Source organism: Saccostrea echinata, unplaced genomic scaffold, assembly GCF_033153115.1.
Source record: "Saccostrea echinata isolate AGI-Se365-2 ecotype Australia unplaced genomic scaffold, CSIRO_AGI_Sech_v1 ptg000056l, whole genome shotgun sequence".
NCBI classification, from domain to species: domain Eukaryota; kingdom Metazoa; phylum Mollusca; class Bivalvia; order Ostreida; family Ostreidae; genus Saccostrea; species Saccostrea echinata.
Window position 1 is genome coordinate 13,508,347 of NW_026889805.1, and position 16,907 is coordinate 13,525,253.

Below are 16,907 nucleotides of genomic sequence, written 5' to 3' on the forward strand. Positions count from 1 at the left end.
TCTTTTATTTCAACTTCACTGGGATATACTGTGTCGACATATGAATAGAAATAACTATTGTTAATTGACAGTACATCGTTAATACATGTATATCAAAATGTCGAGTTGAAGGCACAGCAAGTGTCTTCTTCTCATGTCAGGTCTGTAGGAAGCAATTTCAGTTGGGGGGGGGGGGGGGGGGGAACCATACATTTTCAGTTGAGGGGCACTATCAACTACCAAAAATTCCTTCTTATTTAAGGGGCACAAACATATGGTGTCTATGTTTTCTATTGTTATCTGTATATCGGCAAAATTATAGATATTGTCAATCAGAAACTCAAGCATCTTTTTAATATATCGACTTTAAAGTACTTGTGTGTACATTCAGAATGTTTTTTTTTTAATTTTTTAACAAAACTGACTAGTTATATTACAGGACAATTTCTACAATCTCTTTTTAAATTTACACTTCGCAAACTCTGTGTCCAATTTAACGACTTTGTTTGCAAATATAACCTATCATTGTATTGTATCGTATTTTGACTTATTTCTTACCAATTGCTAGGTCTTTGTGTTTAAACTTATTTTGACTATGGATAACTCTGTGTACCTGATTAATACAGAGGGCTCACGCGGGCATGACCGCTAGATAGGGAATGCTTACTCCTTCTGGGCACCTGATCCAACCTCTGGTAGTTTGCAAGGGTCCTTTTTTTGCCCTGTTCACAATTCGTTTTGTTTGCATAGTTTATGAGATTAATCTCTTTTTTGCTATCTTCACCTTCAAATTATAGGCAACTTAGCACATTTATCTAAGTCCTATGTTGTTAAGTACATCACACGAAATGTCAATGGCACTACACTATAGACATATCAATTTATTAATTTTAACTTTTTGTGGATTTTTCCAAATAATTATAAAATATCGATTATGCAAATTTTTAAACTCTCTTGTGCAGGAAAATTTAACGGATATGTGTGCACTTTTTAATTATTTACATTTGCAAATATTTTTCTTAGATGAACCTATAGAAGAGAAAATATGTTCAATTCTGTTTATTTACATTTGCAAATATTTTTCTTAGATGAACCTATAGAAGAGAAAATATGTTCAATTCTGTATGAACTTATTAGGGGGTCAGAGGTCATGGCGTGACCGAATCACACAGCGAGACGATATCTTGTCTACATATTTCTGTCACAGTGACACTGGTTTCGGAACTTCTGAACCGTCAAAGCGATGAAAAAGATAAAATTATTGACACATATATTTTTTTTTTCGTTCAACAATTGATCGTTAGATCTTTCTTCGGTGTGAAGAATGTTTCTAATTAGCCTAAAATCACGCTTACCTTTTTAACCCGAAATTCCTTTGAAGGTATGTAAACTGAAGACGATAGCACCGCTTTTGACTTTATATATAAAGAACTCGTACAATAATAGTAAGATAATTCCCAGTAGCGATCATTGTTTTTTCATTATGAACAGATATTTCCTGAACTGGACTGCTAAACATCAATGTAAGTATTCAAATGTTGGAGCGAGGCGAACTCTCAAGACCAAACAACTTCTAGGTCATTGCGCGTCACAACATAGCAATACGGCGGGCCGTTCGTGTAATAAATGCAGTCCTATTCCGAATATTCGTCTCAAATGTAAATAAAAGTAATAAACAACAATGTTAAAAAGTTCACTGGGAAATGAACTTGGTTGGTACGTGATCAAATCTTCTAAGAAGCCCTTCGGGCTTCACAGGATTTGATCACGTGACCAACCAAGTTCATTTCCCAGAGAACTTTTTAACATTGTTGTTTATTTCTTAAATGAACTTATTAGGGGGTCAGAGGTCATGGCGTGACCGAATCACACAGCGAGATGATATCTTGTCTACATATTTCTGTCACAGTGACACTGGTTTCGGAACTTCTGAACCGTCAAAGCGATGAAAAAGATAAAATTATTGAAACATATAAATTATTTTTTTTTCGTTCAACAAATGATCGTTAGATCTTTCTTCGGTGTGAAGAATGTTTCTAATTAGCCTAAAATCACGCTTACCTTTTTAACCCGAAATTCCTTTGAAGGTATGTAAACTGAAGACGATAGCACCGCTTTTGACTTTATATATAAAGAACTCGTACAATAATAGTAAGATAATTCCCAGTAGCGATCATTGTTTTTGCATTATGAACAGATATTTCCTGAACTGGACTGCTAAACATCAATGTAAGTATTCAAATGTTGGAGCGAGGCGAACTCTCAAGACCAAACAACTTCTAGGTCATTGCGCGTCACAACATAGCAATACGGCGGGCCGTTCGTGTAATAAATGCAGTTCTATTCCGAATATTCGTCTCAAATGTAAATAAAAGTAATAAACAACAATGTTAAAAAGTTAACTGGGAAATGAACTTGGTTGGTACGTGATCAAATCTTCTGAGAAGCCCTTCGGGCTTCACAGGATTTGATCACGTGACCAACCAAGTTCATTTCCCAGAGAACTTTTTAACATTGTTGTTTATTTCTTAAATAAGCATGACTTCCATGTATATTTTCCAGAAAATTCACTTGATTTTACAATTATGTTTTGTAAAATTCAGCAGACGTAATTGAGTATTTGGAGTCCGGCCGTTTTGTGGTAAAATACCCTTCTATTTGAACCCAGATTTTTATGCCCCCGTATCGAAGATTCGGGGGTATATAGTTTTGCCCTGTCCGTCCGTCTGTCTGTCTGTTTGTCCACAAAAACTTAAACCTTGCCCATAACTTTTGATTGGTTGGAGCTATGGCTTTCATATTTTATGTGTGTATTCCTTGAGACAAGACCTTTCTTTGGGTACCATCATATTTGACCTTTTGACCTTGGAGTTTGACCCAGTTTTGCAAAATTTTACCAAACTTTGACCTTGGCCTTAACTTTTGAACGGTTAGTGCTAGAGCTTTCATATTTCACAAGTGTAATTCTTGTGACAAGACTTTCCTTTAGATACCAACAACTTTGACCTTGACCTTGACCTTGGAGTTTGACCTACTTTTGAAAAACTATAACATTGGCCATAACTTTCGAACAGTTGGTGCTAGAGCTTTCATATTTCATATGTTTAATCCTTGTTACAAGACCTTCCATTGGATACCAACAACTTTGACCCTTTGACCTTGACCTTGGAGTTTGACCTTCTTTTGAAAAACCTTAACATTGGTCATAACTTCTGAACGGTTGGTGCTAGGGCTTTCATACTTCACATATGTAATCCTTGTGACAAGACTTTTCTTTAGATACCAACAACTTTGACCCTTTGACCTTGACCTTGGAATTTGACTTACTTTTGGAAAACTTGAACCTTGGCCATAACCTTTGAAAGGTTGGTGCTAGGGCTTTCATACTTCACATATGTAATCTTTGTGACAAGTCCTCTCTTTGAATACCAACAACTTTGACCCTTTGACCTTGGAGTTTGACCTACTTTTGGAAAATTTTAACTTTGGTCATATCTTTTGAATGATTGGTGCTTCGGCTTTCATATTTCACCTGTGTATTTCTTGGGAGAAAGCCTTTCCTTGGGCACCATTAATTTTGACCATTTGACCTTGATGTTTGACATACTTTTGAAAAAAAAAGTTAACCTTTTCCATATTTATTCAATGGTTGCTGCTAAGGCTTTCATATTTCACAGGTATATTCCTCGAGACAAGACCTTTCTTTGGGTACCAACAAATTTGATTTGCATTTGAGAAAGTGTAACCTTTGCTATAAGTTGCCATACGGGGCATCAGTGTTTCACAAACACATCTTGTTATATCTGTTTTAATACGCTGTGACTGTCCTCTATAAAACACTCTGGCTAAATGAACTCCGTATTTTTATATCCCGTTTATTATACTACAGTCGTCGAAAGGATATGAGAATTTAGACTGAAGGAACAGTAAATAGCATGATTACTTTTTACTTCGTACATGTATCTATGGAAACTGTTAAATTTTCAGAAGAAACCATATGTCAGAATTTCAATATACCAGATTTATTACATTACGCAAGCAATTATTTCTTATGTAGGAGACCAATATCTATTGAAATGAAGCTTATAAAATGTTTCCAGGTACATGGTCTCTTGTTACACTTTTAATCTTGAACTCTTGAACAAACAGTTCCAATAAAGATCATCATCATCATCATCATTTATTTGGTATCATATATCATCATACATAAAACAAATACACATAAATATACATAATCATTTGAAAGACAATATTTGGGAATCCATAAATTTTAAATAGATTTATAAATAAATATTCAGAAAACCATATTTTAGATAGCGACTATTTGATACCAGGATAACCCATTAAAGCTGGAGAGCTTATTTCCAATGGGGTCCTACCCTAAATAAGATAAAAATACAATGTTTCATCATTAAAGCACTATAACAATTTTTGGCACTATAATCTTAGCACTGCGTTGCTTACACGTTAAATTTAATTTAAGTATGACAACATATAGGATCAATAAAATAATAAAATATGTTTTATAAGTTAATGCTGAAACATATCACTTTCATGTTCTAAAATGCCATTTTGTAAGATAAAACTCTTAACTTGTTTCTTAAAAGTAATCTTTCCTTTAGTACATTTAATAGAAGCTGGTAAAAAATTCCAGTCCTTAATGCCATTATAGTAAAAAGTATCCGCTTGACATGCTTTCACATGAGGAATAAAAAAATCTTCATTAGTGGATGCTCTAGTGTTTCGTGAAGACACAGCTGACCTTAAAGTAAAATTTTCGCTTAGATAGGATGGCGCACAACCATGATATATGTTATACACATGGTTTAATCTGAGTTGTCTTACCCGGTCTTCTATATTTAAATAATTTAATGTACTAAGCACTTTGGAAAAAAGAGGTTTGGAAGGAGATTTGATGACTTAAAATGTTCGTCATATTTACAGTTAAACACGCTTATAGAGAACACGCTTATAATGAACTGACGCTTATAGCGAAGAAATTTTCATTCCCTGTGGCTTACAGGTATAACAAATTACGTTTATAATGAAGCATAATCGCCCGTCTCCGGTACTTCGTTTTAAGGGTGTTATACTGTACATAATCCAATTTCCATTTCAATAATAATGATAAAAATCAGTCAATAACTTTTTTGCAACATTTGATGATTTGGTATTTCGATTCTTTCTGATATCATGTATACAAGGTTGGCAACAATGTAAGACTCTGAAAATCAGTCAAATTATTCAATCTGATCGACTTGTATAATAACCCCTGAGATACTATATTTAAAAAAAAAAATAACCCGTGATGTTGATATCTTAAATGTAAAAAGTTAATTGTAGTGCTAGTTGTTTTTGTTTCTCCATTTCGTTTGATTTATGACTTTTTTTATCTTTTCTTTGTTCTGAGGAAGGACGGGGCGTCCCAACATTTGACAAATTTTATTGATCGTGTCATTGGTGGTTATTAGTGCCTTGTATAAATTACCAACCGTGACCTTGTATCTATTTAGTAGATCCGACATAATAGGATATACAGTGTTGTTAGCTTTCTTGTGCTTCTTATAAATTATATATTTAAAGTATGTTTGTTGTGTAATCCTTCTTATTTCTGCTGTTATTATAGCAAAAAGTTCCCGTAAATCTAAAAACAATCCAATAAGTTACCTGTATATGCCCAATAAGTTAGAAAATCTGTCATTGGACAGTTATTTTCAACTTATTCGACAGTATTAAAAACAAAAGAAAAATGATAATATTTCAAACAAAAGCAAGGTTTTAATTTCAAATTAAATGAATGTCACAGGTAAAACATATCACCGATAAAATATATTTTTTGGAATTCCTAATACATTTTCTGTGTTAGATTCACAATTAATATATACTGCATGAATTTTAAGGAATTCCTATTATGTGGTTTTTTTTTAGATGCACAATTCACATTTTCGGTACTGCACGTCACAGCAGAATTTGAAAGGCATATATTCATGCTTTATATGAATTTCACTTCTTCCATAGACACTTTACGAAAAGGTATAAACTTCGAAAAAAAATCTGCAATAGCTTCCATATTTTTTAAATAGCTTTTTTTTTAAAAAAAAAAAAAAAACTTTCAGATCTTTTTAATTCAAAGAATTAATTTTCATGAGATATATCCTAAAAGTCTTCACCACTGAAATTCGGTTTCATAACATTCTCACTCTGTATATCCGGAATTTCACGTATAAACATTCTCAGTATTTGGACCTTCAACCTCACAGTGTCAAGGTTTTGTGATTTCGGAACTCCACACAAACCCTTGACATAAGTCGCTATTTAATAGTTGGGTTTCTGGTTACACATGACGTAATGGGTAATTATAAACTAACCAATGAGAATATATTTTTAAATCCGTCGTTTTCAAATGGCCCAACTCCAGAGCATATCTTTTGTGATTTTTAGGAGGACGATCTTCCAAAAATTTATCCCGATGTTTCGTTTAATGTAACTAGTCACAAATTCTATAATGTCGGCACTTTCTATTTTGAAGACGAGTTATTTGTTTACAAAACTTACCAACAGTAAAAGCTGTTTTCTGATTGGTTCCAGTCCTAGACCAGGAACAAATGAAATAGTAGCTTTCTGACCCAACTTTTAAATAGCCTTATAGACCTTATATTCTGATTGAATTTTTGAAATAATTCTCTCATCATCAGAAGAATATATTTCTCTTTGTTTATATGGCATAATTGTAAAAGTGACTGAACATGCAATTGATGAACTTCAAATTTCTATGGCCTTTAAAACTTGCAGCAAACTGTCAAATAAGTGAACAAAAGAAACCGTCATTCAAACCAATCAAATAATGTGGTTAATCAGCAAATACTCTGGTTGACCGGTACCTTAATTAAAGCAAAAGATTTCTCCTTCACATTTTGTAAATCTTCCTTTGAAAAAATAATATAGCGAGTGTCGCCTTTGTAGAAAGTAATATAACAAATGTAGCCGTTTCATTCGGTCAATCCATAGATATATCGACTTCAAAGAAAAGCAATTCGACCTTGCACTTCGTGCTTGGTCGATATGCTTTTCTGTGAAGCCGATATACATGTATCTATGGATAGAGCTCATGAAAGGTTATACACACACACACACACACATACACACACATAAATATATATATATATATATATATATAGCACTTATTTTGTGCTGTAAGAGCAGGGCACGTACACATGAACGACATTTAATTAATAATTCAATATCGTCAAAATAATATTGACTTTGAATGCTCTCCTATGAAAATGAATCAGTTTTTAAAGTAAATGTTGCCAAAGAGAAGTGTTAAACTCGTTCTCACTTTGAACAAAGAAGAAATGGAACTTTTAATTTTGGTTTCGATTTTGAATCGCTATTATGATCAAATAATAATGGTCAGTGAAACAGCGAAACACGTTAGCACACAGATATCCGTCACTATCACTTTTTTCTCTCAAGATACAATGAAAGACATGATTAAAAAAAAGATGATTATCACTAAAATTCAAGATTCAAGTCAAAAAACTATTAATGGCTTATTCATGAGAAAATAGTAATTTTCAATTAAAATCCACTTGTCATGTCGCTATTGTGTTTAGGCGCTCCCTGACTTTTCGAAAATGCGGAAAATTTACATGGAGAATTCATTCTTTAATGTTATTCGTAGGTTTTCCCTCCCATACATTTAAGCAAAATGATATAATGTTAAGTTCATTTTAAGAATAATAATGATGAAAACTGTAGAAAAAGTGTGACCTTTACATCTATATAAGGCATTCCATACACTGAGAGTTACAGAGGCCACACCGTCGCAAACCATGGCCAAAATGTACGATCCTCTCCCATTCTGGCCGTGTAGGAGAGAGTTACATGCGGACTCCGGACCGTGGCTTGAGACGATGCAAAGGCCAATGTCGAAATTTAACCTATATACATGTTTATGAAAACTTATCATATAGATATTTAACACAAATAAAAGCATATGAGTATCAAATATAGACCAACAAACCAACAATAATTAATAAAACAGTGGATTTAAGTGGGTATCAAGCATCATTTTCAAAGTTGAAGGAATTTTTTTCAGCAAGATGTATTTTTTTATTTCATTAACATGGGAGAATTTGACTCCTGCAATAAAATGGGGGGGGGGGGGGGCTTTTAATGAACATTTTCATACTAAATAGGTTACAAATTTTGTTAACGAGAAAAGGGTTTGGAATACATTTACATCGGAAAAGTTGACTCGACTACAACAAAAAGTGGGTGCCATTCAGCCCATTTTTAAACAAAATTATTAGTAACCCCTCTCCCCGATACTACGTACATGCATGGTTAATATCTATGTCCTTCTCCATTCCTTAAAAGCAATAGGTCTCAGGCACTTTGAGGCCTTGTTTCTAATACTTTTCAGTATTGGATAGCTGTAGATCTGTAGCTCGCTGGTCTGAAAAAAATTGGGATGGATGACCAGAGCTACAATTCCACCCATTGAAAAGAGTGCATATTTATTCCGTACAAAAATTGAGCTGTATCTCGATTTATTTCTTCGCATATTTAAACTGCCATCTCAAAATATTACTAACTATGTGTTCCTAACATATTCTTTTATTATTTCCACATCAAAACATTTCCAAAAACCGTTGTTAATACCCCCTCCCTCCCCGGGCATGAAATTTGAGGCAAATGTATATTGCCATTTTGGGTGGCAAGACAATTCTTCTCCACTTCCTGTAGATTCCAACTACAACGGTAGTTGATAGAGGTCTAACGAATTTTTTTTTGAAACTGGGCTTTTGTGCAGTTGAGGTGAGGTTTTGGAGAAATAAACCCAGAACCGAGCGCAACCTTTTTGTGCTCAATAAATGTACATTTTTTAAGGGTGGTACTGTCCCCGGTCTGTCAAATTTTGTTTTTTGGAGAGTTACAGTTCTGCTGCTACGTATTGGAGAGGTTCTTGGATATTAACCAATAAACAACCAGTTATTAGGGATACGAGTCAATTTTACTAACATTTGATACTTGTCAAACATAATTTTAATTAATAAACATAAATACGTCTGCTTAAACTTTTCTTGCCCAGTATGAATACGCAGTTCTGTTATAATACCCGGTATATTTCTTTCTCTGCAAAGAAGTAGGAACAGTTAATTATGCGATTTTCTTCTCAGTACGTGACATGGGACATTACGGTAGAGTTTTGGGTATTTGCAGCCGATCTTTTACATCTTAATATTTCTTTAAAATTCTTATAGAACATTGCACTGTTATACGCATACAGAAGAGGGTTGATTGCGGATTTAGACCATAACAACCAAACCAGAAATTCATACACGTACTCATTAACGCACTCTTCGCAAAAAGAAATTATAATGGTAGTAATAGTGTAAGGTGCCCAGGTCAAAACAAAAACAAGAACCAACATGGCTAGAAAACGTGCCGCCTTGATGTCCTTGCGTGTTGTTTCCTTGGCTGCGGCGCATACGTAGTCTGTATTTGGTTCGGATGGGGGATTTCCTGTAATTGTCGTAGGAAATACCACTGTTCGTTTACGTATTTCGAGATAAATGAGAAAATTCAAAATGCTGATTGCGATGAATGGAATGGCAAACTCGATAATGGCTGTAGTGGTGGTGAATATAAAGTGGTAAACAAATTGTACATCACAGTCCTCCGGGTCGTTCACATCTTCACCCGTCCATAAGTCCCAACCAATGATGGCTGGCGAATACAGAGAAAAGGCCAAGACCCAGGAGATAGCTATTTTTGTCGTGGCTACTTTTGTGGACTCTTTCAAGACGTAGTGTGGGCCGTGCTTTAACAGAAGCAATCTGTCTAAGCTGATGACGACGATAGAAATAACAGATTCTAAGCAAAGTGTAAAATCAACTACCAAAAAGACTTTACAGAAGTGGTATCCGAATGGCCAGGCAAAGCTGGTAATGGTATACACGGAATACACTGTCATGCTAAATACACTTAGAGAGAAGTCGGTAACGGCCAAGTTGACCAGATACATATTGTAAACGGTTTGCAGCTTTTTATCTCGCACGAACGCTATGATTGTCAATGCATTCCCCAACATGGCTATAATAATCAGGAAAGCTAAAAAGATTCCCAAGGGGACAGTCACATACAAGGGAAACAACTCCATACCATCCGCAGCGCCCTCTATTGAATTATTCATTGTAAACTCTGAAAAGGAATATATTTCATGAAAAGGTGAAGGTAACGAACAGTGATCGATCTTTAAAAAAATACAAATCTCTAAACAATTCACAAAACACGGATCCCTGGGAATTTCAGAGGTGGGATCAGATGTCTAGGAGGAGTAAGCATCCCCTGTTGACCGGTGTCGCATAATATTTGGTCCGCCTCGTTTAAAGGTCCGGGGGGACCTAATACGATAACATATAAGGTCCGGCCTGCCTCTATAATAAAAGGTCCGCCTTCGGTTTAATATGCAGATTTTTCTCCTTTATTGATTCGAAATTAATTTGCTTTATTAATCTTTTTAAATTATTTAAGGTATAGTTGTTATAAAAGTGTCCCTCCCAGCAAAATGGAGTTCCAGGGACGTACATGTATGTACATTGTATATATACTAAAAGGATCAAGTCTTGCGATATCTCGCTAGTTGCTGGATTTCGTTAGCCAATTTTAATTAATTATATTTCTAATATTATGATATATTTCAGTACAAAACCTCAAATTATCTATCAAAAATTTATTCAAAATTTGATGTTAGCACTGATTAACTGTTAGCTCCTTATCGTAGTACATACCTCCCAGGTAGTGCACAAAACAAAAAATATAAAGATGCAAAGATCTGTTGATCGAGTTACCTCATGGGAAAATCATGTACGACATGTGTCTTTTATAGTTTAAGTGATATCAATATTATCATTGCAAAATAAAAAAAAATACATATATATAATACGCATACCTTCACTGGCACATTGTTCAGTATATGGTGTTCGTAAGTCCAACAATGATCATTTCATTACAGTCTCTTTCCTAACTACGTTCGACTTCCACTTCCCAAAAAGAATTTTCATATCTTTCGGAAGATATTTCATTATATCATTAATAATAATTATGCATAATTCTTACGATTCATATTGTACCTAACTATAAAATAATTGGAGGGTCATTTTGACATGCAGGGACTTGTGATACGGTGTACTAGCCTATCCCGTTGTTGTTAAAACAACATGCCTGTGCTTTGGGGGGTAGGCCTATTGTCTCACCTGACGAAACTTGAAGTCGCATATCCCCCGTGTTTTATAACCATCGTTTCTTATCCAGTTAAAGACTAACGATTATTTCATTCTACTTGATATTACCCCGGGGTTAACACTGGTTAAGGAAGATGTGCATTAATTGGCAAAATCAAACCAAAGTCTATCGAGTTGAACATTTTAAGCAATAAAACACCCCCTCCCCCAAAAAAGGAAAAGATTAAAAATGTTGTTGTTGTATTTTTGGTGGGTGGGGTATAGCAAAATTATGCTGATACATGTCAAATAGTTTAAAAAGTACTGATGTTGTAGACTTTCCTCCCGCATTAATATTTTTTCCCGGAAAAACGAGCTTGAGTTTAAAGACCTCTTCCCTTTTGGAAAATGAGCCTAGCATAGGATTTTATTTCCGGAATTTTTTTAAAAATATTGTTTATTTCATTCCCTACATTTTGTAGTTTTCATTTCTGACGTTTTAAAATTTTCATCTCTGACATTTATCATCATAAAGTACTTTTCCGGCAATGAACACAAAATTGAAATTTCCCTTATAAAAAAATTAAAGAATAAATCAAAAATAATTCATTGATTTCCAAATAATAAGTTCTGCTTATATTTAAAAGAATCTTATGACGATTTTATCCTCGGACATATGTAAGTGTAAGTTGTGAATTTTTGTTCATCTTTTCAAATCAAGATAATCAGACTGAATTTGAGATCAGAAAGATTTAGATAGAATTTATGACATACAGAAACTATGTTTGACGGAATAAAGTAATCAAAGTTGAGGAGATTCTGTTTTTCGGTGCTTTCAAACACATATAATTCAGTGGGCATTAAAATTTGGTGATCAAAAATTGCATGTTTTATTATTGAAATTATTGCATTTTATTACTAAACTTTGTATTTTTACTAGACTTAGTGTTGATTGTATTGTAAAATGAAAACAAAAAATGTCGGAAATGCAATGCAAAATTTCGGAAATGACATGCAGCGAGCTTAAAAGAAACAACCCCGGCTTTATTATCCACCATAGGAAATACTCAATACGCTTCAGTACAGAATTTTCTCCTTTTCCACCTTCTTACTAGGAAGAATCTTATCCACCCATACTATTTACAGAGGGGTTTTACAGAGCAACTTGACATGTATTTCCCCCTAAAATAAAAAGGAAAGTGTCTGTTGAGATCGTGACTGATATAAAAATTCATAAAACACCACCAAGTCGTGTTCTTTTGTTAATATTTTTTATATTTATTTTGATTTTGGTTTAAATTAGATTTTCTACGACTTTAAGCGGCTATTTCTTTTTTATTTATGTGTGTGTGATGGGGGGGGGGATTATAGTTCTCTTGTTGCACGTCATCAACATTACTAATTAAATAATAATATATATCCTTGGTCCCTTCAGACAGATGTTTATGGTTGCATATAGATATACAATACAGTAGACACATCTCCTGCAAACGTACATAGAGTGGATAATTAATTGACATTAAAGTTTTGTCTTTTTGTCAGCATATTAAATGAAAAAAAGTACACTACTACATGTAGTATATATGCAATTCTTATGCACAATTAGGTCATTCCAAGAGTTTTCTAAGTTAATTTAGCGTCCATCCTAAAATTAAAAACCTAATTATCTTTTTACCCTGGAAAAACACACGAACCAACAAAGAAAAAAAAAACAATGGGAACTTACAGCATTTCCATAATTTTTGCTTTGTAAGTGAGATACATGTATGTGGGAAAAAAGAAAAACAGAGGGCGGACCTTTTATTATACTGCGTTTTAAGGTCCGCCCTGCCATTTTAACGATTTTTTTTTTACGTTACGATAACTTTTAATAAACTCTGTTCAAAATATTCGCCTTGTAATAGTAAGATATCTGAAATACAGAGGGCGGGCCTTTTATTATACTGCGTTTTAAGGTCCGCCCTATCTCTAGTTTGTATGCTACGAAAATAAACCTTGTTCAAAATTTTCGCCTTGTAATAGTTCGATATCTGAAAAACAGAGGGCAGACCTTTTATTATACTGCGTTTTAAGGTCCGCCCTGCCATTTTGACTAGTTTTTATGTTACGGAAATAAACCTTGTCCAAAATGTTTTCTTTCTAACAGTAAGACATATGAATTATAGATGGCGGACCTTTAAATATACTGCGTTTTAAGGTCCGCCCTGCCTCTTTCTCTAGTTTTTATGCTACGAAAATAAACCCCGTTCAAAATTTTCGCCTTGTAATAGTAAGATATCTGAAAAACAGAGGGTAGACCTTTTATTATTCTGCGTTTTAAGGTCCGCCCTGCCATTTTGACTAGTTTTTATGTTACGGAAATAAACCTTGTCCAAAATGTTTTCTTTCTAACAGTAAGATATCTGAAATATAGAGGGCGGACCTTTTATTATACTGCGTTTTAAGGTCCGCCCTGTCTCTTTCTCTAATTTTTATGCTACGAAAATAAACCCTGTTCAAAATTTTCGCCTTGTAATAGTAAGATATCTGAAATATAGAGGGCGGACCTTTTATTATACTGCGTTTTAAGGTCCGCCCTGTCTCTTCCTCTAATTTTTATGCTACGAAAATAAACCCCGTTCAAAATTTTCGCCTTGTAAAAGTAAGATATCTGAAATATAGAGGGCGGACCTTTTATTATTCTGCGTTTAGAGGTCCGCCCTGTCTCTTTCTCTAGTTTGTATGCTACGAAAATAAACCCCGTTCAAAATTTTCGCCTTGTAATAGTAAGATATCTGAAATATAGAGGGCGGACCCTTTATTATACTGCGTTTTAAGGTCCGCCCTTTCATTTTGACTAGTTTTTATGTTACGGAAATAAACCCTGTCCAAAATGTTTGCTTTCTAATGGTAAAATATCTGAAAAACAGAGGGCGGACCTTTTATCTCACTGCGTTTTAAGGTCCGCCCTGCCTCTTTTTCTAGTTTTTATGCTACGAAAATAAACCTGTTCAAAGTTTTCGCCTTGTAATAGTACGATATCTGAAATACAGAAGGCGGGGCTTTTATTATACTGCGTTTTAAGGTCCGCCCTGCCCCTTTCTCTATTTTTCATGCTACAGAAAAAAACCCTGTCTATAATTTTCTCTTTGTAGTAGATAGATCAAAACGGGGGATTAAGGTTTTACATAGGAATATCTAGGAAAAAGTCTTCAAAAATCTTCTTCTTAAGAACAACAATGTCATGATTAGTCATATTAATATAGAAGCATCATCAGTTAGTGTAGATGTACGTTTGTTCAAATCATGACCCCCGGGGTAGGGTGGGGTCACAATGGGGGGGATCAAAGTTTTACATAGGATATATATATCTCGAAAAATCTTCTCCACAAGAACAGCAAAGCCATCTTTAGTCAGATTGATATGGAAACATCCTCAGGTATTGTAGATTCAAATTTGTTTAAACCATGATAACAGCTCATATAAAATTAATTTTCCGCCGGAATATGGTTGAAATATAGCCGACTCGGCGTTAAACCCTAATCAATCAATCAATTAATCAAACCATGACCCCTAGGGGTAGGATGGGCCACAATGCATTATCAGGGTTTAGCATGTGAATGTATAGGAAAAAAATTCTAAAACCTTTTTTTTTCAGGAACAACAAAGCCATGTTTAGTCATATTGATATAGAAGTATCTTGAGGTAGTGTAAATTCAAGTTTGTTTAAATCATGACCCCGAGGGGTAGGGTGGGGCTAGCGCTATATCTATAAAAATCATGACACCTGGGGTAGGGTGGGGTCACAATAGTGATTAATGTTTTACATTGGAAGATATGTTAGAATAAATTTGCTGATGAAAAGCAGGGCCTTATTGACTCAGGTGAGCGTTGTGGCCCATGGGCCTCTTATTTTATGTCAAGGTCTTGGAAAATCGTAGGACGATTCTTTTATAAAAGGCAGTGACGAATCTGAATGTATAATGGTAGTACAATGTATATTTATCTAGAATATATTCACCACATACAATCAAAAGATATGTTCAGATTTATTATCCATGTATATCACAAAAATGTTATGTTAGAATGATCATTAGTTGTACTGTATCCGTATCTATAGACTTTGATTCATATAGCATGAAAAAGAGGGAGTATTTGTTTCTGTATTCATACAATGAATTGGGAAAATAATCACCTTAAAAATAAGAAAGGGGTTCATCAACACTGCGTACATAATGTATGTGGTAAATGCCTTGTGTGACAAGTAAAAAGAAATCTGTAATACACCAGATGGTGTTTATTTTCTACGTACATGTACTTGATACGCAAGGAGCAGATGGAAATTTAAAGAAGGTGTTACTGCCACCCCTCCCCCTCTTCCTCACCTGAGATGCAATGTATTACCGGAAATTTCTCCAGCCACTACCGAAATTATTCATATAACATGCGCAGATCTGGGGGGGGGGGGGGGTCGGGGGACCCCCCCCCATCTGGAATTTGCAGAGTTATTAAAAGTATATACTGAAGTAAATAAAAAATGACTGGGCCCCCTTAGAAAACGTGGAGCCTACCATCACCACCACGAAATACACATGTAGGTGTTTTTCACGTTTTGGAAATGGAATTGGATTTTACGTTTTTTTTCCTTTCTTGTCAAGAAATTTTTGGGTTAGAATTTTTTTTGACTGGGATGCCCCCCCCCCCCCTTGGAAAAATTCTTGATCCGCGTCTGTATAATCATTATTCAAAATTGTTAGGTAATATCCGAAACAACATATGTGCAATGTATAGCATTTATGAAAATCGAACTTCAAAAATTCTGTCATGACTACATGAGACCGATCGTATTATTTCCTCCATGGTTACCACGGAGAATGACTGAGGACCTCGAAAAGGATAATTTAAGGAGATTGGCAAAGTTCCTAGCTTTCGTAAAGAATTTTTCAAAAACTCTTGAGCAGGTGTAGTGGTATTAAACAATACACTTTTATTGGTTTTCACCGCGTAGAAAATTCTACACGGGAGATCACTCTCAATCAAGCTCCAGACAGCTCAGTATATTCGTAGTGAAAGAAGTCCCGGAGAGTATGGAGTATGACTCTCAGTCATACTCCATACAGTGTCAATTCTCCGGGACTACTTGGTATGGAGTTGTAGCGTAACGTAATACTGAGCTGTCTGCAGCTTGGACTCTCATGATGGAAAACCCCATGAATTACCTTTTTTCTCCGGATAACCGTGAGTTGCCACTTTCCATAAATGAATAAAATAAATAATCATAAATAATCAGCGTTTTATAAAAGAAATATATTTTTGATTTAAAATTAGACTGAAACGCTTCTAGTCGACATCACAAAAATGTACATATCATGTAGCTTGAAATGGGAAATATGACGCACGCTTGACAACGTCCCCAGAAACAATCAGTCAGTATATTTCTGGGTGCATTTGGGAGGGGGGGGTTATAGCACAAATTAATGTAGAAAATAGAAATTCCTTGATACGCAAAAAAAAGGAAGAGGATTAACTGAGGTTCCCTCCCCCTTCCACCGTTCATACAGACGTGAGATACATATGAGACACTTGTATATAGAACTGGACATTCAACTTTGCCCAAAATGCTTCATGTCGGTAATAAAAGAAAATATTTTACAATAATGATTTCAAATTTTAATCTGTCATGCAATACAGCCTGCTAGATTATCCCACAGTCTGTCT

General features: G+C 34.7%; 1 protein-coding gene across 1 annotated transcript; it reads right to left on the minus strand.

Annotated features, from left to right (window-relative positions):
• Positions 1–9,160: 9,160 nt before the first annotated feature.
• On the minus strand, positions 9,161–10,180 carry LOC133173862 (histamine H3 receptor-like). Its single transcript, XM_061308934.1, has one exon. The coding sequence runs from the start codon at positions 10,178–10,180 to the stop codon at positions 9,161–9,163; it is 1,020 nt and encodes a 339-aa protein (XP_061164918.1).
• Between the last annotated feature and the right edge of the window lie 6,727 nt (positions 10,181–16,907).

What these genes read in the sequence shown, in the direction of transcription:
- LOC133173862 (XM_061308934.1), bottom strand. Translation starts at nt 10,180, where the DNA reads ATGAATAATTCAATAGAGGGCGCTGCGGATGGTATGGAGTTGTTTCCC.